The 25,752-nt window shown below is 41.2% G+C and overlaps 1 protein-coding gene across 13 annotated transcripts in view; it reads left to right on the top strand.

Annotated features, from left to right (window-relative positions):
• The window catches only part of EHBP1 (EH domain binding protein 1), a 205,707-nt gene that overhangs the window by 79,408 nt on the left and 100,547 nt on the right, over window positions 1-25,752 (top strand). For 9 of the 13 annotated variants that reach the window (XM_068675568.1, XM_068675569.1, XM_068675570.1 and 6 more), the window contains 4 exons: window positions 2,685-2,789; window positions 3,517-3,639; window positions 12,226-12,478; window positions 18,313-18,499. In XM_068675568.1, coding sequence (XP_068531669.1) covers window positions 2,685-2,789; window positions 3,517-3,639; window positions 12,226-12,478; window positions 18,313-18,499 — 668 coding nt within the window. The remainder of the gene's footprint in view (window positions 1-2,684; window positions 2,790-3,516; window positions 3,640-12,225; window positions 12,479-18,312; window positions 18,500-25,752) is intronic. The other 4 variants (XM_068675573.1, XM_068675575.1, XM_068675580.1 and 1 more) reach the window with 2 other exon arrangements.

Here is a 25,752-nt window from a genome sequence, read left to right on the forward strand (position 1 = left end):
GCTCTAGATGGTGCAGGTGAGTTAGGAAACACTTCTCTTCCTTGATGTGTTGCCTAATGCTGGGCAAGTATCTGTGCCTCTGTTTCTTCAGCTATGAAATCATTGATGCAATTCTGACCTACCTCAAAAGCACTGCGGAATGCGGTGTGGTCAACACAGGAGCTATTGCCATAAAATTGAACTTAAGACGAGACTGAAAGATGTTTTCCGTTCAAAACACCAGTTCCATTCAGAAAAAAATCTCCTTCCCTCTCAGACTTCTCCCCCTTCCTTCCCAATATTTCTTCTTTAAATTTTTCACATGTAAAAGCTCTATCTCCACCTAACTGTTCTGTTTTGTGTAAACGTAAAAATAATGTTTGTAGCCAGGAAATTCAAAGTTTGAAATGTTTTAGCTTCTATGTTAATAATAATAATAAAAAAAAGAAAGACGAATTTAAACCTCCTAGAATTATCCTGCCCTTAGTCTTCAGTCGAAGATGAGGCATTCCAATGTGCTTGAATAAATGTGGCTCGTAACTCACAAACTTAGGGTAGTAATCCATGCATTGCTTCCCTTAATGTTTTAATTGCTACTTAGCCTTATGCTGAAGTTAATGGGTGCCTCCTGCTCCATCCTTATGGGAGCGTGGAGACTCTCCTGGGGTGCCACATGGACTGAGCAACGTGCCCATGTGCGACCTGTTGCAGGAGTCTGAGTCTCAGTGTATTATTTCAAGAGCAGGCTTCTGGAGAGCAATATGGGTAACTCTTTCTTGCCATTTGCAAAACCATCCATCTCGTGCAAGCTTCAGATACCTTGACTTTTTTTTTTTTTTTTTTTTCAGTAGCACCAAGCTGCTTAAAAAAAAAAATGAGAGAGAAGGAAGAAAAAAACCCCGGTGATTTATACACTGTACATGTAGAACAAGCTAATATACGTTTGTAGATAATGAGATATATAAAAAAGATAATATAGGGCATAAATCTCCAACCTACCATTTCCACTCTCCAAAAAATGACATAAACCATTTAATATTGTAATGAGAAACATTGTAGTGCATACGGGTGTTTAGGTTGGCAGATGAGACCAGGTGATTCAGACCACATCAAAGAATTCCCTCTTTTTAAAGCTCTGAATTTAATTTGTTATTTTCTGACAATAAAGACTGAATCGTAATTGTTTTATTTTTTTTTTTCACATGCTGGAATAATAAACTGTAAATCATGTCAGCATCTCACTCTGCTATAAACTAGTAATTTGTTTGTACTGGTGTTTTATAAGGTCGATTCTGTTTTATTTGAGTACAGCAAGGTATTTGCCTTTGTGTATCTTGAGTCTTAAATATTCTCACAAGACAGTGTGATATTGTTCAGATCTCTAAGGTGTATACACGATTTTATAATGAGAAAACTAAGAGGTTTCGGGTGGTTTTGGTGTTATTTTTTAGGACAATAGTCTTGTTTGTTGGCGCTAAAAAGAAGGAAGTGAGGATGGTGAAATTAACTCTGTGTAGATAGATCTAATCTCATCCAAGTAGATTTTGATTTAAGATCAAGACTTCCAAGGAGGTGCAGTGAGGAGGAATTCTGCTGTGCCTTTGTCGGCGTCAGGATTGATTACGTCCCGCAGACATTGGCAGCATAGATCATTTCGCTTGGTGATGTGCAGATAGGCACGGCTTTGCAAAGCAATTTCAAATTGGAAAAGAAGTTTTGAACCAAGTGACTGAAATACCTGCAGGTTCTGGACTCTGTTTTTGCTTTCAGCTTCTTTATGCTGTCCGTGAAGGCAAGAAATGAAGAGTTGGAACTGCTCGGGTGGGGATCAGAGGGGATTTTTTCCCTTGGGGTGCAGGAGTAGGACGTTCCTGGGTTTTGTTTCTTTCCATCCAGAATTAGAGAGGCATCAACATTTTGACGAGACTTGAACATTATGATCAATACTTATTAAAATTATAATTTTGTGGCATTCACAACCCTCTGCTATGGATGGAAGTTGAAATAGGATCTTACAAAGCAGTTGGGTGTTACTTGCCCAGCATTACATTAGAAAATGTAACCACTGTGTGTGTTCAGTACGTGTTCTCATAGCACAACAGTGGCCAATTTAGAACAATTACGTACGTTCAGATTGTCACAGGTAGGGTTTGTCACAGGTTTTCATGGAGACTGGTTGTAAATGATAAATAATCAGACTTTGTGTGTGTGTATAAATAAATCAGATCGTAATAGGCGTACACATGCATTAGTTTTCTCTAGCCTTAAGGACTTGATAGGGAGGTAAACTGTTCTGGGGCTCTTTTGTTTCGATTATCAATGGTTTAAAATTTAGGTTTTCTTTGCAAGCAGGAAAACTCTTCAAATTATATTTAGTACATCTATATTTTGAACTGAGGTGCATAATTATCCGCATAAAACTAATTACTGTTGCTGACACTAGGAATCCAGCAAGGTTTTGTTGATATCCATTAACCGGGTTTCTTGTTAAATTATCACAGAAGAGTTCTGCACGGTTGCTTTGCTATAGGTATATCGTTGTAAGGACTCGTTCTAAATGTATTCTCTTAATTAACACTAAATGTCTTCTCTTTTACCCTCTCTCCCTCCCTCTCTCCATCTTTTTCTGGTAACAGTGTCTGTGCCACTTCTGTTTCATTAAATGCCCTTACCTTATGTTTGTCTTGACTGGCTTCTATTTACAGAAATTGTAAACCAGTTGAATGCTCTGAGCAGCTTAGATGAAGATCAAGATGACTGCATAAAGCAAGCAAATATGCCTTCAGCTAAATCAGCCAGTTCCTCTGAAGGTCTATGAGCTTTCCTCCTTTCTTTCTGTTTCTGATTGTCTGTATTTACTGTGACCTGTTACCTTTTGACTCCTGCTTGTATTCAGCTGTCAGTTTTATCTCTGTGCTTCCACCCAGCATGACTCTCAGTAATTTGTAGTGCATCCAACAGGTAACAACACGATAGAGAAAGAGACTATCTCCTCCACAGCTGCATTGTCATCTGATAATGAACAAGAAAAGAAAAAAAAATCACACACAAACACAAAGAAAACAAAACCCAAGCCTAAAACACAAGTTGTGTTGTCAATATTACTTGACTTCTCTAACTTAACAAAATGTCTGCTCTCTGATTTTACATGCATGTTACCTCCAAAAATTAAAATTTCGTGCTGGTAGTTAACATGTATGTGAACAACCAAAAAGAGATTGCAGCATTTAGCTGGTTAGGTGTTCTGTAATATTTATTTAATGAGATAATAGGAAGGTTTCTTGTTATAAGTTTCTATTACATCATGCTCTGATCAGCAAATAGAAGTTTCATTCATTTCACTTTTTTTTTCTTCTCTTCTGTTGTTGTAGTACTAAAGTGCATTTGCTTAGTTGTGCAGTTGGTGTCATTCCCTGGTACAGTGTTCAGAGGGACTGTTGATATGTTTTTGTTTTTTTTGTTTTTTTAATAAAACTTCAATGTGCTAGATGAGCAGTTTATATCCATATTGAAGCAATGTTCCCACTTAATTTCTAGAGCTTATCAATAAACTTAATTTCCTGGACGAAGAGGAGCAAGACCTGGCTAACTCCAGTACGAACCCTTTTGGTGACCCCGATGCAGCAGAATTAAATCCATTTGGAGACCCTGATGTAGAAGGTAATGGATTTGTTTTACATAATTCATCACTAATTGCAAACGCTTAATGAAATACTGCATTTTTTGTAGGGCTACATAGGAGGAATGCCACGTTGATAAACTACAATTATTGCATGAGTTACAGAGGTGATCCAGTTGCCACTGGAAAATGGGTTTATCCGTTGAGTCACACCCTTATGTGTATTTGCTCTTGGGGGCTACAAGCTTAGAGTTGGACGGAAGACTTTCAGACCTACCAGGCGTCCTACTACTGCTTACCTCATAGAGTGCACACGCAGTTACGTGAGCACAGCACACAGTCAAGTGCCTCTGTTCCATGCAGAACAGAATCTTCCCTGCAATCTTCACTGCATCACAGCTATTCTTGGTTTAGGTTAGCTCTAATCTTCATTATTACAATTTAATTGTATCTCTTTCATTCTTCCCTTTTCACTTTTATGGCTTCCTTAGTTAAGCCTTCTGGCACTGCACCTTGCACCACGTGGTAGGTGTTAATCCCCTCTCCAGACCAACATGCCCATTCTTGTTTTGTTTGGGTGAGAAATATAACCCCTTTAAGTATTTAATCTGAGACTACAGCCACGAGGCCAAAAAGCAGCACCAGAATGGGCATCTCTGCTGTCCTCTCTTCCATGTCCAGATGTGCAGATTTCCATCTGCTGCCATCCAAAGAAAAGCAAACCACCAAAAGACCTCTACTCATATTTTCCTGTTTGGCACTTCCAAGAGTTGTGTTCCCATAGAAGATCCCAAGAAGTATCTTTGGCCAAACCCTGGGAGCCATTCTGTAATGGGAGTAGAAAAGAATCATACCAGGCAGCCAGGAGCCCAGGGTACAGGGATGGCATTTCTCATGCCATGTCCAATGACATGGCATGTCCAACTCTTCTGAGCTGTACTTTCTGCCTGTGGGTGCTCTTTCTCTGGACAAGCTGAATGTTTACTTGCCACATGGCTTTTCTGCCTTCAGAATCCACACAGGTTAACGTGGGTGGTGATTTAAATCATGTAATACTTGGACTGTGGTGTAGTCCTACAGTCTGTATTTCTCAAATGGGGGTATTGCACTATCCTCTGTATTTGGCCACTGAAGCCATAAAGCCACTATCCCAGGCTCCTTCTCCCCATTACAGAGTTGTCAGGTGTCAGGAGCTGCAGAAGTGAGTCGTTTGAGCTTTGTAGGTACTGATATATACAGATTATGTTGTGATGTCCAGATCTTTGGCTTCATTTCCCATCTGCACCTCAGCTGTGAATTCCCTTAGGATCAGAGGAGGAGACAGAATAACCAAAACACTTACTCATTTAGTTGCCCATGCATGACTTTCTCTCAAAGACTCAGCCTGTATTCCTTTCTTTCTTCTCTGCTGTAGAAAGAAGAGCTCCCTTCTTCCTGGAGAGAGCTGTCCAAGTCCCATCCTACCTTACCTGCTGTCTGCCAAACCCGACTTTTCTTCCCTCTCCAGAGAAAACCTACTGTCAGTGGCAGCCCTACTAACAATGAAATACAGGAACTAAGAATAAATTCCTTCTCATCTCAGGGGCACAGAGCTGGGAACTGGTTGTTTCTTAGTGTTAGAGTGACTTGATGCCTCACATCACGTTTCCCAAAGACTCCCCATCTATGTAGGTCACAGTTTTTCACTCAGTTGTGGTCCCTTTGATGGCAGCGTGTAAATCTTCACTGCCATCTTAAAGCACAGGCATGGACGCTTCTCCATGCCTCTGGATCTGCTCTGTGTACTTGGCCAGGCTGTTGGGTCCCCAGAGAAGACCCATCTACATGGCTGTGGGCAGCAGCGCTGAGCTGTTGGGTGTGTGTGTGCCAAATACTCCTCCCACACGTTGTCGCCCTCACGCAGCAGTCAACGTACAATAATGTGGCAGCGCTTTTGATAAACAGGGTGTCACTGGATTCTTCCTACTGTGTCATAGGTGTTTTTTATTTGGGAGGGATGGAGACACAGCCAGGTTCATGTGAGAGCAATGTGTCTTCCTGGAGCACTGAGCTGTGTGGAAATCGGAGGCGTCTCAGGCTGTCAGATCAAAAGTGGGACACCTGGTGTGGCGTTTTTAAAGATTTGGCTTTATGATTAGTGACTCCCTGGGGACTTTTAGCCACCTCAGACACCTCTGAGAAGTTCTGGCTCTTCCACTCCAGACCTGCCTTGTCCCTGTAATGGGTATTGATGGTGTTCATCCTTCTTGAGGTGCGCCTCTCCTCCGGGCCTCTTCCTTCAACAGAAAGTTGAGGGGGACTCAAGTACCAAGACAAATTAGTTACAGCAGTTCTCATCATCAGCAACAGGGGGAATCTCTTAGGCCTGTCTGTGGCTACTCAGATCAGTATCTACACATGGGGTGCACCTAGACATGACTGATTTGGGGAGATTGCCCTTTGTTTTTGACTACAATTCGAAGTCAGAGTACTGCAGTTGTTCCTACCCTGCCACCCTACCACAGGGGATTACCTCATTTGTTTCCCACTTGGCCACAGGTATAGTTCGTCTTAGTTTAGGACATTTCTTCTACACTGAGACCTCAGTGGAAGTTTTGTTGCTGCTTCTTATGAAGCTCTTAGAGACTATGCCTGCTTGTTTGTTTGGTTTTTTTCCTTCCTTCCTTCAGTGAATGTGACCTTTTTGGTGGCCGCCTGGGAGCATGACAGAGGTTCAAGAGTACGAGGCAGATTTTCTCCTACAGGCTTAGAGTCACGTTACCTGTTTCACTTGTGATCTGCTTAAATCAGGAGATTAACCTTTTATGCATACAGGGATGAGGTATTTTTCGATCCACTACGTGTTACTCTGCTTTATTTTTGCATCTGGACAAAGCAAAATCTTGAATTTAGATTTTCTGTGAAAGTTCAGAGGCTCTCCATAGAATTTGTAACTTAATTTTGCCAAGATGTGCGGAGCAGCCACCTGGAGCCTCCTTTCCCAAGTACTTTGCCTTTGGAGAGTAGAAGGCAGGATGTGCCATTTGGCAGAGCAGCCCAGGGATATTCCCATCGAGCCTGTAACCTGTGTGCTTGCTGAGAGTGCTTGCAGTCACCCAGGGTATGAATATGTATGCACTGACAGTCACTCAGAGAGCAAGGAGGATTACTTGCCAGTAGATGCTTGTTTCCTAGACAGATATTTCTTGTTCCTTTCCACAAACCGGCAACTTTCCCTCTACCTTTCTAATCCCATAATCATCTAACTCTGGGAATTGAGGGTGGAGTGCTCCCAGCATCCGTGTGCACACCGAGGGTGCTCTGCAGGGCAGAGGGTCGTCAGCAAGCCGTCCCTGCCAGGTTTAAAAGTCTTTAGTGTGAAGGATCATGTACAGGGGAGTGAGTATGCATATGAACAATTTGACTGAAAACTTCCAAAATCTTTCAGTCCATCTTCTGGTTGGCATGCCAACCAGAGCCTTACTCTCTGTGTCTAGTAGGTCAACTGGACATTAGAAATCTGGAAAATCAAAACGAGTCTGCTCCTGCAATACATCTCTGCAGCTTTGATGCTAGACAATACATTGACGATCATACGAGAACTGCCTTTTGGGTTGTCTTTTAGTTTCATTACAACAGAACTCTACAATCAGATAGTTTTTGTGCAAAATATTTTACATGTGGAAGGCAACATAGCCAACAAATGCAAATAGGAAACCACGAAACACTGTCAGTGTTCCAGGCAATTGTTTTAATTAGGTGGGGAATGCTGCGTTTGAAGTTGCATGTGAGCAGGTAAGTTTCCTGCAACACACCTGAGAAGTGAGAGCAACTATTTTCTGCCACTAGCTCCCTTTTTCATTTAAAACAGCGTTTCCTTTACCGATGTACTTCTTTATCTTGTATGTAGACTTCTGAGCTCTCTGCAGCGTGTCTTCCATTGCAAATGCAAATGGTGCTACTTCGCAGTCATAAAACCCAGCAGCCTTACGGGATAGTCCTAAGGAGAGCAGTACAAGAACCAACATACAGGAGAAAAGATTACTCTCCTCTTTATATTTCTTAATGAAATGTAAAGTGCTGCTGGTGCGGGCATTAACAAAAGTAAGAGAAAATCACCTGTGGTTTACATGGATGCCAGTCATTATGCTTTCTAGAAGTACTGGGAAGAACCATTTTTATTCCGTGCGGTTCATTACGCCGCTCGCATCACCATCGTGTCTGTGTGGCTGCCAGTAGCGCAGTAAATGGCATAACTAAATATCTTTCACATGTGGCTTGTTCTTTCATCCCTTGCCAAGGGGAAAGTTGTGTGTGTAATGTTTTGGTGGGGGGGTTGTTTGGTTTTAAGGGATATGTCACAATATGTTTGCGTTACAAAAGGCAAGTGGGTTGAAGGGCAGGGTGATTTTTGGAGATCCTCTGGGAACTAGAAGGCTGATTGTGCAGATAGGTAGTGCCAGTCAGTGATTACTATCACGAGCTGTCTTTCTCAGTGCAGTTAGGGCAAGTAATGTCTCCAGAATCTGGCACAAGAGCACATGGTGCTTCTGCTGTAGTAATACTCTACCTGTTCTCTTGTCACTCCTACCCCTGTGGCTTTATTACCTAACCATGCAAAACTATTGTGTGTTTGACCCTTGGAGTGCCAAGCTGCAAATGTATTTTTTTTTTTAAAGTGTAGAGAACGGCAATTAAAAAATGAGTTTAAGGAGTGACCTGAGTCCTGTGCTTTCAGCTGTGATTAATGGTGGAGGGAGGCAGGAAAATAGGTGGTGCCATTGGTGTAAAATCAGTCTGAAGAAGGAAATAAGCTGTTTTGAAGCTGGTGAATATTCAGCCCTCCCAAAAGGCAATAACCAACATCGTTAGCTCCTGCAGAAAATACAGGTGTCTTTGTTACAGGGAAAGGTAACAGAGGCTGTGGCATTAAGAGCAGTGGTGGTGGGTCACTGTCCTGGCACCACAATTAGCTTTAGAGGAGCTTGCAAAATGATGACCAACACTTAACATAAAAGGTAGATACAAAGGGTTTCAGAGACCCCATGGGAGATATGCTGGCTGGGTTCAGGAGAGGGAATGCTTTCCCTGGATTTTTGGGGCTCACTCTTTGCTCCGCCTGCTCATCACCATGCTGCGCCTTGCAGCAGGAGCTTGGCTCCGAAAGGAGCATCACCGTGGCTGGTGGCAGAGCAGAACAGTGTTGATCCCAAAAGCTGTTCTCTTTTTCTGGAGGCTTGGCTCTGCTCCCCAGTAGAGGATGGGGACCCTTCCTTCTGCAGGGACAGCTGAGGAAGCAGAGAAAAAAATAAATTGTGTCCTGGAGGACAGGGGGAGAGACAAGGAGGGGAGGGACAAGCTCATGGGGTTCTAGTGAGCCCCTGCAAAATCCTGCCTGTAGAAGTCCTAAAAGCGAAACATTTAGAAGCTCCTTAGCTCTTTTACTTTTAGCCTATGTGTAGAACTTTGTGAAATCTTTTAAGCCAAAGGTCCCTCAGTGCTGACCTGCAGTGCTCTGCGTGTAAGGCCAAACCTGTAGTTACTGCTGAGCCAACGAGCAAGAGAAAGAAATTTGCCCTAGTTAAGGTTACAGCACTTGATCCATAGTGTTGAAATAGAAGGAATTGCAAAAACCATTTGCATTGCCCCTTAAAATGTATGAGATTTCAATATTTAACTCATTGTTTCCAGGAGAAACATAAAAGCAAATTGAAAATCAAGGCCTATCATGCAGTTGTAAGAGATGGTTTCCCTGAGTGTTTTCAACTTCAGGAAATGTTACTGACGTTCCTTCTATTAAAAGGTCCCCCCATTTTAAACTGAAATGCACGCATCCAACACAATTGTTTAATTGTAGGAACGTTTCTTTGAATGCCATGTGTGAGTTATCAGGAAGGACAAATGACTTGGTCCTACCAGCAGCTGTTCCTTTGCTTTGACAGCAAAGGGGTCTAGATAATTAGCTCAGCTGTAGGTACCCCCCCTGAGGACATCTCAGGGCAAGCAGAGCAAAAGGTCTGCTTGTCATCACCACCTGCACTGGATGCTAAAGTAAGCCGATATAAGATCTCTCTTCCCATTTTAGCTTAAACTAAATGAAAAATTGCATTAGAAATGTCGGCCTATGCTCTGTATTTCATCTATATTGCTGTCAAAGATCCGTGCTTGGCGGGATTGTATCCGTGTTTTTAAAAGTTTTCACCTTGACTGATGTCTTTTACCTTAAGTTAAACTGCTGACCTTCAGTATTACCTTATTTCTCCAAAACATCTGTCTCAGAAGGATGGAAACTTATGACCAAACCAGCACAGCATCAGCGAGGGTATGAGCTTAGCACGTGTCCCCTGCTGTGCAGTAACTACCCTTTATCCCATGGTAAATGCCTAATAGTTTACACCCTGTTTATGAATTGATTGGTTGGAATACTGCAAATATGTTCTCTGCTCTGTCCTGCAGTAGTTTGTCTACATCCCCCCCTTCCTCCCCAGGACAGAGCTGAGACATTTGTGTAACAGTTGAGATGTTCAGATGAGGCTTAACCAGTTCCAATGGAAACAGGACCTCTTTTTTTAGGTTTAGCTAAAGCTGTTACTGCAACCCTGACTTATTTATTTATTTCCCTCTAGCCACAAGGATTGGGATTAATTAGTTCTTTTTTATAACATATTTTTCACAATGCAAAGGTCATTTGACTGTTAGGCATAGTAATAAATTTCAGTGATCTCACTTCACTTTCTTCTCCTATTTCAGTGCAATGTCTGGTTTACACTTGGGTCTCTTTTTCACTTCAGTTTTTGATGTGAGACGGTGTCAGCTGCATTGTGAAACTGAAGTTAAATATAAGAACTCAGAGCATGTACAGAATCCAGGTGTGAGTGTACTGTATGCGTTGCTTCTTTAATGCTAAGTCAGACCAAGTTGGTGAGGGAATAAGAAACTGTAAACCTCACCTGGAGTTAAAGGGATTTTTTAATGTAATTTTCTCTGTAATCACCAATGGGAAATCCCACAGGCACAAGCACTGTGCATAGTCATAAGTGTGTCTGCCAGTCAGAACCTGCAGTGCTGTCTGGCAAAGAGCAATTTTATTTTGTTTCACCCAGCGGAGCTCAGCCTCAGTCCCAGATGAGCGATTTGTCTCCCGAGTGTCCACGTAGCATTTAAGTAAGATTTTCATTATTGTATTCCTTTATTCCAGCCAAACCCATTTGATTTCTAAATTTCTGGCCATGGACAAAAAAGATCCATCGCTTCACAGACAGACCCTTAGAATGAGCATGAAAGATAATATGTTAATACAGTCTTTGCCGTTCAAATGTGAAGAACCAAAGAGAAGAAAGGCACGGAAAATCTGAGGTTATTCCCAAGCCAAAATCTTTCCAGCAGACCTCAGTTGCTCCAAGAAGGACTGAAGCCTTTCCTGCTGCAGGATTGGTGACCTGAGCACATCCTCCATCGGTGGCCTAGCAGCTGCAGTGCTGTTCCTGGCACTGCCTGTGGCTCTGGTAGTTGATCAGCTGGCAATTTTGTCTTCCCAAAAGTTTGTTTAGTGACAAATACACTTGGAACTCCATCTTTTCTTGTTACTTTTAGAGCTTTGCTACAAATAACACTTAACGTTTTTTCTTTTAAAGCTAAGAGGTATTTTTTTTCTTCACTAAACCTGAAAAAGAAACACTTTCCATCAAAAAGAGTGTGGGAGTGGTTACTGGAAATTAGCTTTTAATAACCCTACATTGAATTTCCTATTTGCATAGATTTTGAAAGCACGTCAAATCCAATATTGAACTGATCGTTTGCTGCTGCAGGAGGAGTAAGATTAATGGTACTACATGTCATTGTGAGAAATGTTGTATTGCTGTATGGGGATTTGTATCATTCAATATCCAGCAGCCCTTCACTTTTGTGTGATGTTCTTTCTGTGGTGTCTGTTACTCAAAGGCCTGCACGGAGCTCCAGGTTGCTAATAAGTTTTTGCTGTACAGCCCAAATAATAGATGAGTAATTTGATTATCCATCTCTTTAGGGTCAATTTAAATTCATTTTTACTGTGAGACTCTGTATTGTTACCAGGAGCCGTTAGCAGTGAAAATATGTATGTTTTGAAATGTAATTACTGGTCATACCTAATAACTGATTTTAGTTCAGTCATTTTAAGGAATGAAAAGAGCACCTACTAGTTATCACCATTTTTAATACACAATAAAAGTAATTCTATTATAAAAATATAGGGTATCTATTTTCTTTTTTAAAAGCTCAACTAAATAATTAAGAACATTTTGTTAGGATACAAATTGGCTAATAGCTTGGGAAAATGTTTTAAAATCTGCCGTGATACCATTTATATGACAAATAAGAAAACTAATAACAAATTACATTGGAAGCACTTTAGTAAGTGAGAAAATGAAGCCTATTCAATATACTCCAGATGCAATGACCCTTTGGAAGACCCTGTTTCGGAATAAACAAAGTTGCATTGCAAATAAATAAAACATGAAAATTCATCAAAGGCTAGGACTTTATGTGGATAAAATTAGGAAGCAAACCTTTTCATAAGCTCTCAAAATGTACAGATCTGATAAAAATGGCATCAATTTTTTTTTTCTGTGTTCAATCTCCTTAATGATTTTCTTGTTGTTGTTTGGTAGAACCGGATACTGAAATCGCTTCATCTTCAAAGCCAGAAGAAAGTTTCTATGCTGACAATTACAATCCCTTCAAGGATGAAGATGCCCCAGAGTACTTGAACCCATTTGATGAGCCAGATGCTGAGCCTGAAGCATTTGTAACTGCAAGAGATTCTTCCCCTCAACCTGCAAAAAGGAAAAACGTCAGACCCGTGGATATGAGCAAATACCTCTATGCAGATACCTCCAAAGCTGAAGAGGAAGAGCTAGATGAGTAAGTATGATTCTTCATCTTTCAGCGGCCTTGGGAGCATTAGTAGGATCCCTGGCTTAATCTTGAGGTGTATTGGGTTCAGTCATGGTGATCCTTAATCATCTCCCCGGGACAGACTGATCTGCAGCTCAGCAGTAGGAAATATCATACCCCCAAGTCATAGTGTTCGGCTGTACAACTGAACATGATCGGTTGGGAAATGCTTCTTAGCCTCATTGATAGCAAGTTACTTGATAGGGAACAGTCTGTGTACCTTTTTGGCAGTTCATTCCCTGCCAATTGTATATGAGCCAAAAATGAAGGAGCTTGGGCCTTCCTGTCTCTTTTGCCATTATTTTTGCTACTTAAAGTAATGATTTTTGTTAATGAGGATGGAGAGTTTGATTTATATTGGTGTGCAACATGTGTAAAGGAAGGGCTCCGTGCTGTCTACATAACAAGTTTTGAAATTCCCATAAAACTAAATCTCTGTATCAGAAAGCTAACACCATATGTGCTTCGTTAGGTTGTTTCTTTTATCGTAACCACACAAAACTTTTATAAACTCCCACTGATTGCCTTGTGTTATAGTATAGAAACCCAACAAGGAGTGAGCTTTTTGCAATAGCTGTGCAGCTTGGGAAGTTTGAAGGTGTGTGCTTACTCCTTGTTTGTGGTTATTAGTCACCAACCACACCACTCATGAGACAGTTTATGGTGATTACACATGAGCAATTTTACAGACAACAACTGTAATTAACGTTTAGTTTTACGGTACTTAATAAGATTTATCACGGCATGACATTTGCATTACTTTAACATTAAATATTAAAACAGGTGTCCTGCTATCATCTTCATGTTTCTCTGTTTATAGCCACGTTCTATGAAAGTGAAGAATTCCTGTGCACTCTAACAGAAATGTACAAAGACCCTGCAGTGTCTTTTCCTTTTAAAGCTCTGTGGCTATGTTGATGGTGTTGTTTTGTGGAAAAGAAAAGAAGGCATTGGGGAATGATTTCTTGGTCAGGTCTGTTCATTGGGGCACTGCCTGAACAAACAGCACTGGCTGCTGTATCTTCAGACCCCAGTGTGATCACACTGTTGACATTCACAGTAGCCATCCCTGATGGTTTGCTGATCATTTCCTCCCAGGCTTACAGGAGTCATTGAAAAAGACATGGATACTATTTTTTTTAATGTAATAGGTAAAGCATGGCAAGGAGAACCCTTGTATCTTTATATTGAAACACTCTGGAGGAAAAACATGTAGTAATAGAACTCTAGTCTAGGAACATAAAACTTGTGATGCTAACTCACCATTAATAACATTATTTTGCTTCACCTTATGTCATCAATTTTCATTTTTTTTGGTAAAAGGTTCCTGCTAAGGATATGCATGGTATGATAAGCACTGAAGGAAAGATTTTCATAAGCAGTGTCAGTTTGTGTGTCCTATGTCATAAGGGTTTACATCCAGGTGTGTATTGTTTCTTATCTAATGTGAATAAAGATGTTTTTATTATCTAAGTGGCTAATCTTCTTCCAAATCCTTCTAAAGTCTAGGCTTCAGTGTCAATTTCCACAAGAAAATAAGGTATTACATGGAGCGTATTTCCTTTTATTGATTGGAAGTAAGTTAGTTTTCCAATCCCATCTGTTGGCCTCTGAAAACAACAGCTAGTACTACTGGGTTTATCTGCCATAAACTGTTGCTGGGTTCTCTAACATGTTCACCGCTTGTCTGAGTTAAGCAGTGCTAACTTTTTCCATCTCTCTTCATACAGAAGTCTCTTCATGTCTCTAACCATTTTCATCGCACGTCTCGGGACCCTCTTTTTTCTTCTGCTGTGTCTCTATTTTGAGATGTGTTGACTTGACCTCAGCAGTGTAACAAGACAAGGCTGAACAACGGGGTCATATCATGGCATTAGAAAACTTTGCATATTATCTTCATCCTCTCTCCTAACATCTTATTTTCTGAGTTGTGTTGGTTTGGGTTGGTTTTTAATCATGTTTCACTACCCCTGGTCCAGTGCTTTCCCTGGGAATGACTTCAAACCTGATAGATGGAAGACATAAGAAGTCTTCTGAAGGACACTTAGTGTGACTCAGGAAAGTTTCGGTGGGGTTGTCTTAGTGCACCACTTGGCATTCTCCTCTTCTACTGTGTGGGAAATGTGATGCTGTGTCTTGGGAAAACACTGAAAATCAGGACCCTTGTCCCACTCTGCTTTGGCAAATCTCTAATTGGGATTCTGGACTCAGACCTTGCACAAAGTGCCCTAAGACCTGAACTCTGCTTCCAGTTTTGTAACAAACTCCCGTTGTAATCTTGGACAGGCTACCTACCCTCGCTGCGCCTCTGTGGAGGATTTACCTTGGGTAATTGGCTTCATGCAAACCTATTTCACTAATGGTTGTGAAGATAATGGAGCGTTTCACAACACGCGTAAGCAAAGCCTAGTCACAAGCACCGGCGTAATGAGGCGTTGCGTGGTGCAGGTGGATGAAGACGGTCCACCACAAATGCATTCTCCTGTAAAACTGCTCGCAAAACGTGCTTCCTCTGGCTAAATTCTCCTACCTAACTAGAGATAATGAACACGTTTCCCTTATCCTTAATATTCCCTATATTAGTTCGGACATTTGAATGTTAGTGTAAAATCCTGCTTTTGCCTTTCTGAGTCGTATACATTAAAATCAAAATGGTAGGTGGCTAACTGGTAATAAAGAAGAGCTTGCCTTGCCAAGTTGAGTTTAATTACTGGAAAACAGCACAGATCACAACTAATTACAAGTACAACCCTTTCAACCCGAGTACTTCTGATCCATAAGCAGCCTGACCTCTTAACCCTAGCACACTAACAGCTTTGTTTTCTCCTCAATAAAACGTTGTTGGTTTTTTTTTGTTTTGTTTTTTAATTTAACCAGTAATGCCGGTCAGAAACGTCTTTAAATTGGTCAGAATAAAACTCGCTTTCAGATATTATTTGGCTCTGTGGCTTCTTACCTCGTTAATCGTTGCATGGCTCAGGACAATGCTGTCTGGGCAGAAGGACTATTGAGGTGCCACCTGTTGAAGATGGCTCTTACACAAGAAGCCACAAACCACCCCGCTGCTGGTGACTGCTTAGTGCCAGGTCGTTTGGTAGGTTCTATTTTTAATTTTGTAGTGGACAGTCTAGCATCTCTTTAGGGCAAATCCTGCTGTGGGGATCAATTCAGTAGCGTCACTAACGCAAAAAAAAACACGTGAGCTAACTTCAGAGAGGAGTGCGTTCATATTTTTAAGCTAAGGCTTTTTTGAGCCAGACTTTTCACTTGCCTAGATTCTCACAGAGCCACGTGGTTGGGCCAAACTCCCCTCCATCTGTTGGACAGCAGTGACTTCAGAATTTCTGCTGTCTTCTGGCAAGAACCACGGGATGTTGTCTGTGTCAAACCTGAGAAACGGTTTTGAAAAAATATTTGTAAGACCACAGTTAAAAGGTATAAAGAGAAAGGTGGAAAATAAAGTGTGTGTGTGTTCAGATCATGCTATGACCAAGATGTGAGGGTTTAGCCCAGCTCTGAAGTGAGATATTTTCTAGGAAACAAAACCAGTGACTTGTCTCTTGACAGCCCTTTCTCCTGACAGATGCACTAGAGTGCGATTCTTCAGGATTACACATGCAGCACAAAGAATCCTAAAGCATAGACATTTCAAATATGCTTCTTTCCAACTCTTGTTTTTGCGTGCACCAGATTTGTTTAACACCTTACGAATGCACCTTTCTCGTTCCAAGCTGGGCTGCACAGGGTAATTTCAGCACCACTGAGCGTGCTGCATCTGGTGGCTGCTGAGAAGGCCGATGTACAGAGCTAAGGCAAACCTTGTGCTCTCCTGCAGAGTTCATTGTTCTTCAGCCTTTATCTCTTTTATCTTCATTTTCACCTCCCTTTGAACTTTCCGGTGTCTGAAGACAGCTGAGCTGGGCTGTCAGCTAAATTAGGGCTACTGACAGCTAGGTGCATTCCCTGCTCCAGACTGAATGCCCTCCTTTTTTTCTGCTGCCTCCCCTGGAAAACACCCATCCGTTTTCATTTAACTTGTTATTTTGATGTCGCCCTTAGTTTTGATTGCGCCGGTGGCTTTGCGCTTGACGGGCAGCAAAGTGGGAACACCTGAAAGTTGCCTTCAGTCAGCAGAGGAGTTATTTTAGTGTTAGGCTTTCCTTTCACTTCGGTATCTGGATTCAGATCTCTTCTTCTTTAACAAGTGGCGGCAGATTCTCAGAAAGGTCTGGAGGTTTTGTGCCTGGTCTTCTCTTACGTGCTTCAATAAACTTCACCTTTCAGAAGTAGCCTTATTTTCTGCAGTGTGGATTAGTAATTGCTTTTTTTTCTCAGTGAAAAGAGGACAGGGGTGAACTGCAGTAAGACCATTTCTAAAGTCAGTCTAAGAGACTGAAAGACGTATTTGTATACTACAAGTAGGCACAACTGGGAGTAGTGTTGTGTGGAAGGAAACTGGGTGGCCAGTTGGTTTGTTGTTTGGGCCCAAACGTTGCTGGTTTGGTTGTTCAAAATCAGCATACACTACCTCATTTCTCTTATCTTGAGAGGCAATCTGTAAATAGATCTAGCTAGGTAACTTTTATCTCATGCTGTGTGCGTTATTGTTTCCATCTTGAATTGATTTCAAAGCACTGTTACTTGTGATTAATTACCCTTTATATAACTGTATGCAGATAGCTCTTTGGGAATTACAGTGACTTCGTTACGTGAACATCGTTTGTGATGCATGATAAATATATCTTGCAGGGGAAGTATGGAATGGAAAGGAATGAATTAACATACCTGTTTTGTAATTAACTGTCCAGTTTGGGATTGCAAAACACTAAAACCTAAGAGCATGAATAAGTTAGTTTAGTGTGAAGAAGGTTCCTGTAAGTATACTTAGCAGGGTATAACATTGCTTTCTCTTTTAAGTGTGTAGTAGAAGCCATTATTTGATGTGTTACTGGTTGATATTTGATGCATCAAACTAGTAAATAGAAGTTGGAAATGCCATGGAAGTATTTATTTAGGGTGGAACAACTAACTGCAGGGGTGGAGTGGGAACGCCACGGTTGAAAATAATTCTTTGGACTACATCTACTTTGGAAGAAGTTTACTGTTCCTTAACTGAGGTTTAGTTATTAAAGAATTAAATCACTTTCAAATCAGACAGATACTGGCTACTGGTACCTGTAGAGAGGAGTGCAGAAGCCAGCTTTTGTTTGTTTGTTTGTTTTTACACTATTCTTTTGTCCGAAAAGTACCCTTAAAATGATGTGATGACTGTTTGCTGCACAATTTAAAAGATGCTCACCATGGTGTGTGTGCCTGCTGAGGACAGAATTTTTGGACTTAGCCTAGAGTGAGGCCTCTAAAGCCATTTTGAGTGTTGAGTTTTACGAATGTAGAAGTGACCTGGTCCTTAAATCTGTTCTAATTAAGAATCCTTAATTCTATTCAACAAAATACTCAACAGCCAGCAACTTCCCTCATGTTAATTGGTATTGATCTCATCTGTAAATCAGGCGTTTGTTAGATAGCCAGGTGTATTTGAAGTTAGCTTTGTTGTTAATAAAACTTCTGTCATCTAGGAGAACTTACGTGGTTTATAGGAGTTATGAGCTAATGCGGTTTTAGCTGTTTTATCTCATTTGTCAATCATATGAAAAAGTAGCATTTTAAAGCATGTGAAAGTAAAATGTTTTCTTGTGTGGATAATAAAAAATATTTAGTCATCAGCTTCTCTAAATAGGTCTTACTTTCATTTTGACTTCCAAGGAGATAGCAAAGAAATGTGTTTCCCTTCTTTTAATTAGATCAAATCCGTTTTATGAACCAAAATCAAGCCCTGCTTTAATTAAAGTTGCTCCACTGCAAGAACCAGAAAAGAAGATGAAAAGAAAGGCTCCTGAACCACCAAACCTCTTGCCAAAGACAGAGACAGGCATGAGTGAGAACATGTCAGCTATTCCTGCATCGAGGGAGCTTTCTTCTTCTCCTAAGGTAGGTTTTTTATACCAAAATTTTGTCTTTATTTTTAACAGTACCTTCATGTGGATTGTAGACATCCTATTTATTTCCGCGGGCCATCGTAACAGCTTTGCTTGTACTTAATAAGGTGTTGGCTCATCTCTATTCACTTGCTGGTTCATAGGGAGAGAGCAGCAGTAGGAGCTTGTGTTTTTTCTTTAAGGATTTAATGACAACAGTAACAGCAACTGCAGTTTCAAAGAAAAGAGTCTTCTAGTAACAAACAGTACTGGACAGCTGGATATACCATTGAGAAGGAAGAAAATCATGTTGAACAATACTTTGTCTTGATCTATTGTAATGTCACTAAGCCTTGCCCCTGTTGAAGAGTCTTTCTCCACATTTCTGTCATAAATCTGGGTTTTAAGAGCTTAGTACTGGACACTGTTTGTGTTTGGATTTATGTACGTCCAATTCCATAGGTATGTGGAAGTAATTAAAAAATAAATGAAAGGACACAGTCTACTTTAGAACAGATTAACAGTTTATTAGGAATGTCCAGACTGAGCATACATACACCCTCTTGCATTGCTGTGTTTCTCAACTTAAAATACGAATTAACTTCTGTTGAAGAGGGCAGTGTGCAGCATACATGTAGGTACCTAGATTTACAACAGCTAACTCCTGCGTGGATTTTAATTCCAGTGTTTCAACAATTAGCTTGTGTGTTTTGCTTTTTTTTTTTTTTTTTTAACAAAATAAGCATTTAACAATATGTGTTAATGGGACCTTTATAAGAATGAATTTGGTACGTGCCGACCGCTTGTTATTAAGGGTAGGAAGATGAGGACAGAAGGCTTCTCTTCCAGCACACCTCTCAATTTATGCGTATTATCTGTTTTGCCTTGTATTGGAGCTGCAGTACTCCAAGAATTGAATGAAATTACTTGTCATACCTATCATTTCATAGCTTAATTAGTCAGCTAGATTGCTGACATGTCCTTGTCCCCTCAGGCTCTGATCTTGCTGTCATTTTAGCACTCACTCAGGGTGAAGAGTATGAGACCAGAAATCTAATCTGTGTCTACTCACAGCAAAACAAAACAGCACGGTAAGGCCACAAGCACGACTCACAAGTTATTCTTAATATGCAAGACCACTACCATGGCAATATTACATCCAAATATTGCAGTTACATAATGCACTGTGATGGGGTTTGATCCTGTTTGATGGAGGTTGTGTTAAAAAAAAAAAAAAAAAAGGCATAATCCATGTTACTTGATTTCTGGTGGAGTCTGGCACTCGGGTTGAAGACAAGTGGCCAAAGTAAAGCATTCTGGTACTACCCAGCAGAGAAAAGACAGACTTCTGTGGAGGAGATTTTATCATTTCTTGATGGAGGTTGTGCCCCCCAGTGCTCATTGTTTGAGAGGGTTTTTTTTTTTTTTACAGGTCTGCATCCAAGGAAGTATCTCTGCTTTATTTCATGTTTTCATTGGGCTGAAATAAAGCAGCATTGCTGTATTTGATTCTCATAGTTTTAGATTTTCTAAAAGCTGAAATTGATTAAGAAAAGACACAGGAGTGAACCTACTGTGGTGTTACGAATGCAGCCAAGTAGTTTCTGCTGTTAGGCAGGGTGTTAGTTTCCTAATATTTTGGTGCCTGCCTTCTTGCAGCCCACGTCTCTGCCACAGAGGATGAGGCACAGCTGAGATCAGCGAAAGTCCAAGTACTGAAACTTAAGTATTCATTATGGCCATTGGGGAAGCTGAAGCTCTGCAATGACCTTCTGCAGTTTAGGAAAGCTTTAATTTATTTTTTAACAAATTTTGGATGATGTGAGACCATTAGGGAAGATGCAGTGTCTGGGTTTGTTATGTTACAGCTAGGTTGGAAAGTTTTGCTTGCTGGGTATACTAAAGTACTGTATGATCACTTGCAATTCAGAAAGTTTTTTCTAAGTCATTTTTCTTTGCTTAAATTGTTTTAATTTAAGATAATCTAGTAATTTTAGATCAAAAGCACTTTACATGGAATGCTGCTTGAAATTCAGAGCACTGCCACTGAAAAAGAAAAGAAAATGAAATGATTTCCTCACACTGGTACAAAATAGTACCCAGGTGGGACTTGGACTGTTGGCTCAGGTAATTTGTTGCTCAGTAAGAGTGTTGGTGTTTAGCAGCTCTGACAAAACTCCCATCCAAGGGTATAGGCACTATACAAACATGAACTTGGCATGTGTCCTTATGTAGGGGGAATAGTCCCATGGCGGTGAGCATAGGTGGAGGGAGGTTAAGTAGCTGAAGTTAGTGATTTACTAAGTTATCTGGGCACAGAAAGCCTGTACTAGAACTGTGACCAGAACCCAAGTATCCCAACAGAGTCAATTCCCGTCTTGGTTGTCTTCATGGGAAGTGGTTGCAGGGCAAAAATGTTAGTCTTTAGACAACATGAACACAGCATTACTGCTAGAACTTTAGAGTTTAAGGAACGAGACTCCTTAAAATGCCTCTGCAAATCTTTGGTAGAGTATTTGGAACTCATTTTTTCCTTCACACGCTAATGGTGTTCATAACATTTGCTGAACATAAAAATACAAATGCTCTTACTCACGTCTATATATCAGCAAGATTATTAGGTGCAAATTACTCTTGAAAGATTTGACACATGACAGATTCCTACTCAAGATAGAGGTTCCAAATACTTGAAGTTATGTCACCCTCTTAAAAAAAAAAAAAAAAAGCAATTAGATTTTGAAGACAGTAGTGAAGCTCCTATGAATGTAAATACCTAGGATTTAAAAGCTCCTAGAACTTAAAAGTAGGGTGAGAAAGGGTGATATTTTCCAGAGTATACACCCAAAAATCAAATCCCTAGGGTATGGCTGGACACCAAAATTCGGTATTCAGCTGCAATGAGCCTTCTAGCATTGGCACCCAGGATGTAAGGAAACTTCCACAGAAGTGCAGTTGTGTTTGCTGTTGAAACATCATAGCCCGAATCCAACACTTTACCATTACCCGAGTAGTGGTGGAAGGTGTTTCTTGCCTGAGGGATATCTGACTTCCCACACATGATTTTTTTTTTTTTGTGTGTGTGCATGTTTTATTAATATATAGCAGCAGTGTCTGTGGTAATAAAAGAGAAAAATAAAACAATGAATTTTTAGCAGTCAGCAGTCTTGGACATGTCTCATTTGAGAACAGGCTTAAGCTAATGCATCTATGTGAATTGCAAAAGGCTTTCTTCTACAGGAGTCGTATGATCTTTTAACAGCTGGATGCTATTTCTAGATTTTCCTGGAATCACATCCACAGTTAATTACCCCTATTACTCCTGACACCATGGAAATCAAACTCCTTTGAGTTCCTTTGTTCAGAGATTTATGTTGTACAAGATAATTATGTGTAAAAGCTTCGTATAAAACCAGGGAGAAAATTCCAGAAAACATGTTCTGATCTGGTGGTACGAAGCATCGTGCTGGGTATCCCCAAGGTGAGGAGAGTGCTCCAGTGTGGAGTCGTGGGTTGGTTAACCTTCAAGAACTCCACAATCAGTGCAGCTGGAATCTGAAACACCAATAAATAGGCATTAATTTTAATAGCCATGAAAACGCTGGCACTAGAGTTTGAAGCAAGGGCTGTATCTCACTGGGAGACTGACATAAAAACTTATTTCCTGGACAATTATAAATGATCGTTGGTCAGAAGGACAAGTCATGAAACTAAATATGAGAAATATTTAACCCTTTTTTTTTTTTTCTTGAAATGATTGTTCTCAGGCTTATAGCCTACCTGTGCCTGAAGCTATGGATGCTGTCTGGTAATTCCTGCAACACGGACCCGAGTCCTGTTCTGTCTGAAATGCGAGTCTAAAATAACGATGCTAATGATAGTAATAACCATAACAGTGTCTTCCCCCTTCTTCAGGGCTTGCCTTTGGCCTCTTTCCTCCCCAAAGACATTGCCTCACTTGGTGTCCACTTACCATCCCTTAAGAAAATTCATATGTGAGAAAAGGATGCAAATGAGGCTGCTTCTGCCTGCCCCAAGCTGGTGGGTTTGGTCTGCTTCAGGTTGGTGAAGGTCATGAATGCTGGTGATTGAAGAGTTTTGCACTTTTCATATTAATTTCCTTTAAGGGGCACCTCTACTTCTTTAGCTGCTGGAAGATCGGCGTGCACTGGCTGTTGCCTCTCTGGTCATTTGTAGCATATTTCTCTCTGCACGTTGTTCACCTGACCTTTTCCAAATGTTTACCTTGCCCTGTTTGCCTGGGCAGTCAGAGAACTGGAGTAGCGAGCCGTCTGTAATGCCTTCCTTCCCCTTGAGCCTTCTCATGGCCCAGTGGTCCTTTACTGGGAGCCTAGCTTCCCGTAAAGGTCCAGCCAGCTCTTGGCCTGGTTGTGCTAGCTCAACATTTGCCATATGTGGGTCGGGAGGAAGTTTTGCTTCAAAATATTATTACCTGTACTTCCTGAAGAAATAGCTTAAATCTCTCCCATCTACCTTCCACGTCTCTAAAATCATCTGAGTCATCGGGGAGTTTAAAAATGCAAAGTCTAAAAGTCTAGAATTAGCCCACAGTTAATCGTCTTAAATGGCTTGAAGACTATGGTGTGCCGGCTATATTTAGATGAGTCTGACAAATGCACTGTGAAACTGTAATTAAGCTTCTTAGTCATCAGTCTGCTCCAGTGCTGTCAAGCCAAACCGAATTGGGCTTGTTGGGCTTGTTACCGCCGTACCATGTCACTGCTCTCCACACGGTTTGGGTAACAAGGTTCTGCCTTTCACAGGGGTGATGGAGGCTGAATTTATCCCGCTTGCCATTGATCTGGGGGAAAAAAGTTGAACTTTTTTCAGCCTCAAAAGCTAGTGTCTGTGCCAGTGGTTCCCTTTCATCAAACCAAGGCATAGTGTGCGGACCAGTGCCCATCATGGCTCTAGAAGATTAAAAAATTCAGACTTCAACCAGCTGAACTTTGGTCTCATCTCTTACTACACCTGGATGATGCTGAGCTTACTGGAGGTGAGATCCAGGCACCAGTTCAAGAGTTACAACTGGATCTGTAGTACATACACACCACGTGTCCCAAAGTCATGTGTTTTGGTGCCTTTGTCAGAAAGGGTTTGGAAATCTGTGTTCGTTGGTCCTGGGTACGCACTTGCAGAGCAGGTGCATGGACCCTTTGTCAGCACCAGCCCTGGTAGCTCTCAGAGATCTCCATCTCGCAGCCCCGTCTCAGGCCATCCAGAACATACCTCAGCAAATACAACTCCTGTACTCCAGTCTTCATGATAAGCATTTCTCTGACAGTAAGTGATTACGTGAACAGACATGGGATGTGTATCAGAGCACAGGATGCTTTTTGAACTTGTTCTGGGATGATTTAGCTGGTTTTTGAGCTACGTTTAGCATTTGGTCAAAGTATCTAACAGCAAGATGGTAATAAATAGGCCTGGCTGTCCTAATGTAGACACCATGCTGACCTTTATGGCAGTCACAGTGTTGCTGATAGTCATGAATACATAGGCATTGATTTTGGTGCCTGTAGACAAGAGCTTGTTGGTGACCTTTTGCATTGGCAGGAAAGAAGAATACGTGTTCACATCATAGTCCAAAGCCAATACTAACATTTCTGGCTGTCACCACCGTTGTTTAAGCTCTGGTTTTCTTGTTTAAACCAAAATGAATGTTTTGTATGGCTAGTGGTAGCCAGTTCTCTTGTGCCAGCCGAGCTAGCTGGTTGAAGCTCTAACGAAACATGCTTGTAGGAAATGTGGCATGCTGTAATCCAAAGTACAGAATCCCTTTTCTGCGTCTCATATAGTAACTCATCTCCATCCAGTATCCTTTGTAATCCGTTGTCTACCCGGGCTGCTTTTATTCGCAAAGCTTTCTGTCTGATAGGCAGGTTATCCTTCAAACTATCAGGGGGAGGAGCACGTGAGAATTACTTCCTCAGAAGAGAAGAGGAGTTCCCAGGTAACTTGTCAAGGGAACAAGGAGAAACCTGTAGTTCAAGGCAGAATAAATGCTTACACAAAAATGAAACATACAACTTCTCAATTGTTTAGTGGAAGGGGAGCAAAATAGCATTGGATGTAGTACTAGGTGGTACTCTGCAAAGTCTCAGGGATGCTGTTTCTGGTTGTTCACTGCTATTTACCTCAACACTATCAACCTTACGTGACTGAACAATAGGAAGAGCTCATCTTAAGACACAGATACAGTGATGCTGCCAGGCAGGGAAATTACATTAAATTGCAAATGGTAGATTAAGGAGATCTCTTATTGTCTCTCTGTATCAAAAGTATCTCAGTTATGCATTCACATCAGCACTCCCTGACCTCCTGTTACATCTTCTTTAATGAGTTTGCTCCTTTCCAGCTTCATGTTAGCTGCAAAGGAATCGTGCAGCTCATTTGCATTGAGATCTTTGTTACTTCCTCTGCAGATAGTTCATCAAGACTCAGGAGGCAGTGGGCAGAATTTTGAGATATCTACTGTTAGGAAGTTGTGCAAAAAAAGGCAGTCTGAGAAAATCTGTCTTTGCATACAGCCGTCAGACAATTTATCTTCTAATAGGAAAAAAAAGCCTCATAGGTAATGTGAACAGAGAGGCAGTGAAATAATCATGTTGAAGCACAGACAACTCATGAAACTTGCAGGTTCTCAAGTGTTAATAAAAAAGCCTTCTTTTTTTTATACCATACTTAGTCTCTTACTACTGTTTGCATGACTTTTATATGGCGTTTGTCAACTTGACTAGCTATGAGCTTTTTCTGCGTTGCTTACTATTAACTAACATTTGGAGATAAAGCAACCTTGTTAGAATAAAGAGTGAACTGTTCCCTTCCAATACAAGTGTCGTATTTTTGCATTTTGTTGAAGTTACAGGCTAAAGAATATCCTGCTCTCACCTAATGCTTGCTCAGGTTTTGCATTTGCTGCGTTGCGATCAGCCCCAATCCTGACTTCTCACATTCCCACCTTCCCTGCCCCACGTCGTGCCAGCTCCAGCCCTGACTGGGGGTTATTTGAGTACCAGGAACACAGCAGTGACCTGGGAACCTGGCAGGACAGTCCCTTTTGGTGGCAGCACCGTCATCACTAGACTGTAAAGCACAGCCTGGGTGCCCCAGTGAAGTGCTGGTCCGGGGCAGTTGTCATTCAGAGCATCTGTAGGCTGTGATGATACAGTGGTACTTGGCCTCATACTGCCGGGAAGCAACTTGTTCACATCACAAATGTGATGCAAAGTGAGTCTTCTACCACTG

Source organism: Anas acuta, chromosome 3 (assembly GCF_963932015.1).
Source record: "Anas acuta chromosome 3, bAnaAcu1.1, whole genome shotgun sequence".
In the NCBI taxonomy this organism is placed as follows: domain Eukaryota; kingdom Metazoa; phylum Chordata; class Aves; order Anseriformes; family Anatidae; genus Anas; species Anas acuta.